Consider the following 6,016-nt stretch of genomic DNA (forward strand, 5'->3'; position numbering starts at 1 on the left):
ATATATATATGTATGTATCTATTAGGAGATAAAACAAGATTGCATTTAAAACCATTTTAAGTATTGCTATCTTAGAATTACAGTAGCCGTAAGTATCTATGACAATGTGTAGTAAACAGCCAGAATGTTGTAGTAGAGCTGATAACTCGTTGCAAAAGTTTTGACTACAACTGCCATGTCTGTTTGGTGGCCGGTTTGTTGTTGTTGGTTTTTTTTTAACTGTCCTGGTTTGTAGCCAGCGTAACCCCATTGAAATTTCCTGTTAGGTTCCCTTAACCCGGCAGAGTGATTCCTCTTCAGCTCACCTTTCTCTTCATTAACTTTCTGTAGTTTTGCCGTAATTCCTCATCTTGCTTTTTTCCAGTTTTATCCTGACATTCCCTGTTGCTGATAGAACCACTGGTAGCTAAGGTTTTGCCAAGTCATGCTATTACTGCGGACAGACAGTGTTTCATGATACATGAAGCTCTTTTCTCCTGGCCCTCCTTGCCAGAGTGAGCTATGTTTGTGGAAACACCCCGTCTGCTTCTTTCCAAGCAAGCTACTGCAAGCCAGTGGTCTAGTTCTGTGCAGATCCTTAGATACTTAGAGCAATACTTCCCACACACATACAAATCCATTTAACTTAATGACCAATTAAGCATTTAGAATATTTAGCTTCGTAATGCTTCTATCTTCTCAGCTTGCTACAATTATATTAGTAATGAATACTGTTCATGACAGTACCTCGTTGCACAGCAAAACATAGTAAGTTCAGTACTGCTGTCCAAACACATTTTTTGCCAAAGGTTTGCTAATAGTTAATATTGCTCATTTACATATGCTCTAATACTTAGAACATATCATGTTTTATTTTGAATTATGTATGTTTATAATAACAGACGCAGTCTTTGCTAAGAGTGAGTGAATGTTACGTTCCTTTTGTCCAACCCTTGCTTCCCCAGCTGTCAAAATTGAATAAGATAAATAATAACTAAGAGTCTTATTCTACTAACGGATCAGAGGCTTCAATTCTGAAAGTCTCAAAAATGTGGTTTCCCTTTTCTGGCCTGAAGAAGTAGATAAGACCATTTACAAATACCAGCTTCTTTGGGTGCACTCAGTGACAGCGGAGTCTTGACCTTTTATTTGCCAGAGGCATCTATGATTATTTTGGTAGGCTTATCCATAAGTAAGCAAATAAAACTACAGTTACTTGATGGTTGCCAAAATGTCAGTCCAGTGGTGACACTGACAGTGTTGAATCACGCCAACACTGGACAGCTGAAAGAATTGTAAAGAGAGAGACTATGGTGTTATTATTCATGTGCAGTTTCCTTACCAACTCCTCATATAATGTAGTTGTACTGAGGGGAATTTTAGTTTGGTTTAGTAAAATCTTATGTTGTTACAGCACTGGAAATGTAAATGCAACAACAGTTGGCTCTTTGTTGTTTGCATCTTCCCAGGAGCACATGGAACTTTACTGCAGGTTAAACCTCCACTTTTTCTTGGCACTTCATATTATGTAACTCCTAATAAAGGCAATTGGAACATAAAGGAAAATGCACATCTGTTACTTTAGCTTTAGTTAATACCTCTGAATTTGTCTTGGAATTGCAAGATAACTCTCTGCCATATTTATATGTATTGATGCTCTATTTGGAATCACTTTCTTGCTGTGAAAACAGTACGATTAATGTCTGTCAGTCACCTAAATCAGCTTAAGCCTTCTGTTTCTGTTTTGTTTATATACATTCTAAAGCAAAAAAAATAAAGGTTGGACTATGGCATTAGAAACAGCTGCAAAAGAAAAGCATAAACCAATAAAGTATATTCCTACATCGTAGTTGATGAAAGGGGTCTTCCTTACTTGCTCTAATAACTTAGCTTGTTTGGGGTTCTAGCTCTGCAGGTTGATGCCTCATGAAAGATTTGTGTTGGAAATCTATTTTAACCTTTCACCTGATGTTGTTAAAAGATGGACTCTGCATTACATTGGACCTTTATTTATTTATTCTCCAATTATTTTTTAGGGAAGCCTACTTCAGTAAAGTAGAACTTTCTTGTTGAATGTAGCTGGAATAATCCAGTTTCCCCTCCCTTGACCAGTGTTAAATTCACATTCAGAGCTGAATACTCCTAGATAGGAATGCCTTTCTTGCAAGTAAAACATTTTTAAGACTGTCAGAAAATTTTAGGAAGCATTCATTTTATAGGCATTTTTCTAAACATATTTTACAATTTTAATAAGTCCAATAATAATAATACACATCACATGTTCACTTCTTTTTTTAACTACTTTCTTTTTAGATGGTTTAAATTTCAGGGTCTTCCAATCACACATTTATTGATTAAATTAAGGACTTGTGTTTACTGTAAATTAAAAAAACCCCAACAAATGTTTATCCAAAATGAAAATTAATTCAAGTTTGAAATGCCTCTGCAAATCCTCACAAATCTGTATTACCTGCTCATTTTGCACTTAGTCTCTTTTATATGCTAGAATTCCCAGGCATTCACTTTTGCTGAGAGACAATGATGGGTCCTAGAAAATTAGTCCTGCCACAGATGGGACTCAGCACAGTCCACAAATAGAATGGGAGAAGTATCTAAATAACAGCATTTAATGGAACAAAAACCAAACCAACCCACCATACAAAACCAACACCAAACCAAACAAACAAAAAACCAGAACACGCAAACAAACCCAAAGTAGAACAAAATAAGCATAATTGTAAAACACTTTGAAATAGAAGTCCCCTTCTACCCTCTACTTTCTTTACTTCCTATTGCAAAGCAAGTGACATTACTGAAGTGTTGCCTATAATGTATTTAAGTAGTCTAACAATCTTTATTCATGTGGCAATGAGGCAGTGAAGGCACTGACAGGTATAAGTCTTGTGCATCATCTGTTAATAACTTGAGAAGTTCTGACAATACTTGCTTCTTAGGAAAGTGGATATTCTATAAACAAAAGATTGATGTTATCCTAGAATACTGTGGAGAACAGCAGAAGGTCTGATAACCGTGACTGAGAGCACAGTGTTTCTAATACTGATATGATTCTAGATTATTTAATCAAAGGTGGGCTATATATTATGAAGGGATCATTCAATCCAGAGCACCATTTCAGTTATTCTCTAATTAAATATATCCAGGAGTTCAAATAACCATCTTTACTAATAGTTCTTAATATACTTCAGACTTTTTTACTCATAGTTGAGGACTGAATGCTTTAATCTTAGTAGTGCTTTATACATAAGACAAACCATTAAATGATGACACTCTTCAGTGTGACAGAAGTCATCAAGATTTGTCACAGTGAAAAATGTTGTTGGCTTTACTGGATAGCACCTTCCTCTGCACCTCATAGTCTTCCACTGACTTTTACCTTATTATGGAGGTCATATTCTTGTTCTTATTTTCAGTTGCAAGCCTCTACCCAGCTGTAATCCGTAAACTCTGCTTCTTAATATTCTTCCAGACTTCTTCATTCCATGGATTAATTTTGAGTGGCCTCTTTTGTTATTGTTTATACATTGCTGGTCATGTCTTCTTCTAGACTGTCTCCTATTCTTAAGCTTTCTCTTTATTCCATCATGTAATGCACCACTTTGTAAAGATACTATGTTCTCGTTGCAGAAAATGACTTAGACGTGTACCTAAACCAATTTCTGGAACTTCGTCAAAGACTGTTGTACGCTGAAAAGGAAAATAAGAAAAGATCACAGGAACTGAGCAGTGCCTTAGATGAAATTAAACGTGTAGTTGCAAAAAGAATGAACTTGACAACAAATCATACAGGTTTGTATGTATAAAAATGTACTGTGTTAACTGTTCAAAGTTTTGTGCGTTCATGTTTCTATGATTCTATGTTTCTTTATCACCAGTGTGGGGAGGAAAATCATTCATTTTATTATATTAGCATTAGGTAGAAGCATCTACTTTTTAAACAGGGTGAAGTAATCTGTAGCCCCTCTTTAAATAGGATCAGTTAGTAACAAAGTAAGGAGGGGAAAAAGAGGGGACACCATAGATCACAGTGGTGTCATAATGGCAAAGCTGTACATATTGCTAAACGAGTTTCTTACAATGCTTATCCTTGTTTTGCTGCCAACTACAGAGCACTGAATAAGCAATTTTTAACAGCTCCTACTATGCCACTACACCCTGGTAAATACTAGGGCTGTGTCTAACCTGGAAGGCAGGTATACCTCTTCAGACGTTCCACAGTCCTGGTGTCCCTCCTGTCTAGGTGGAGTGACATTTTTGGGCCATGAGTGCCTTCCCATCCTGCCAGTGGACCCCAGGCACCACGGTGTGTGTGGTGGGTGCACAATCTCATCTCAGCAGGCATACAGACTGCATACAGCTGGGTGCTTGCCTGAATCCAGGAGCTGAGAAGCCCCGTGAGGTCTTGCTGGCTAGATACAGCCTAAGAATGTTCCCTCTAGAATTTCTTTCTATCTTGCAAGTAGTTTATTAATAATCTGAAGGAAATGTGAATGCCAATTAAAAGAAGACCTTTGAGAAGGGTTTCTCTGATTTTGTTTGTTTTTAGACCGACACCAACATGCAGTTTATTTCAGTGACACAGCTTCTTCCCGTTGCTTAATTAAACTTCTTAGTTATTTAAAAATGTATTAGATCCTTGCCTTCCAGACTGTTATACATTCCCATCTATCTGACCTATCTGTACATTGTCGTTGTGTACAATAAGGTTAGACTGTTTGATTCTGTCCTTTAAAAGAAGTGATGTAGTGGTGCAGGATCTGCCTTCCTCCCTGTCAGCTGGAAGAGCTACTTCCCTGAGGAGAGAAGGAAAAGTATAAGGGGCATCTCTGTGCTTTTTGTGAGGCATTCCACAACACCCCTGACTTCAAAAAGAGTGTAGGTGCTACTGAAAACTACTTTTTAAAAAGTCCTTATTTGCATTCAGTACAGTGCGCTGGTATCAGATTGAAACAGGGAATTAACCAGGACTTTTAGAGGGGAAGAAGGAACAAGGTGCTGTCCTGCCCTGTGTAGTCAGCTTTGTTTCTTAGCCTGTTCTTCCCTGCCTTTTTTTGTCTGTTTATTCAATATTAATTCAGTGGGACTGTTAGATGCATCTGAACAAATGCTTGAGTGTTGGCAGGGTTGTGGTCTTAACAAGTTTTAGAACAGAGACCATGTTGTCAGCCACCAGTCATGTCACATACTGTGGATAAAGAGTTATTGCCTAATACATGTAACAGCAGTAGAGGAGAGCGCAAGTTCCGCTTCTCTCTGCTCTTCATTCTTAGTGGAGCCAGCTGAATGTCAGAAAGTATTAAAGCTGTCAATTCACAGGATTCAAAGCAGAAATTTCTTAAAATCACTGACGAGTTTCCCTTTTACTTACTCTTCTGCTTCCCTTTCCGTCCAAGTTTTATTGTACAACAAAAATGGAAAGGCTTATTGTACGCAGTCAAACAAAAAACTCCTTTGCCCAGCCCTTGATAGGTCCTACTTCCAAATAAAAATGGAAAGTCCTTGAAAAGTTGTGAAGGTTGTTTTAAAAAAGGGAAATGTTTCTGTGCAGCAAAATTCCGGTATATTTAATAGCAAAGGAGAGTGGGAGGAGTTGTCAGTCTCTCTTTCACACACAAATGTCTGGACATACACATGTGTTTTGGTTGTTTTGTTTCGTTGTTTCTTTTCAGTTTTTTCTGTAGAGTGGGGAATCTCTCTTAAGTCCTAATTTTCAGTGGGAATATTTTTTGGAAGTTGAAAACCTTTAAATATTGCCCATTGAGTCTTCACTGATTTAAGCTGAGTGAATAAAGGTTGTTTGTATGACCTGTTTTAAGTAACTTTGAAGGGTGGTAAATTTGGGGAGTTATTTTAGATGCATTTCTTAGGAAAAATAACTTTCCACCTAAGTCAGTAAATCTCCTTTTGCTTTTCTGGCTGTGAAACTGTGAATTTTCAAGTTTTCTGCAGCTTGGAAGGCTGTTGATGTGATTTTGTTGGGTAAAACTAGTTGAGGCGGTGTTCTGATATCAGGAATACC

The 6,016-nt window shown here is 37.4% G+C and overlaps 1 protein-coding gene across 1 annotated transcript in view; it reads left to right on the forward strand.

The window, feature by feature from the left end:
- Positions 1-3,624: 3,624 nt before the first annotated feature.
- The window catches only part of LOC104413552 (alpha-1,3-mannosyl-glycoprotein 4-beta-N-acetylglucosaminyltransferase B-like), a gene marked incomplete at its 5' end in the record, with an annotated part of 23,896 nt that continues 21,504 nt past the window's right edge, over positions 3,625-6,016 (forward strand). The window contains one exon of the mRNA XM_010024580.1: positions 3,625-3,786. Coding sequence (XP_010022882.1) covers positions 3,625-3,786 — 162 coding nt within the window. The remainder of the gene's footprint in view (positions 3,787-6,016) is intronic.

The sequence above is a fragment of the Nestor notabilis genome, unplaced genomic scaffold (assembly GCF_000696875.1).
Source record: "Nestor notabilis isolate BGI_N333 unplaced genomic scaffold, ASM69687v1 scaffold24301, whole genome shotgun sequence".
Lineage (NCBI taxonomy): Eukaryota > Metazoa > Chordata > Aves > Psittaciformes > Psittacidae > Nestor > Nestor notabilis.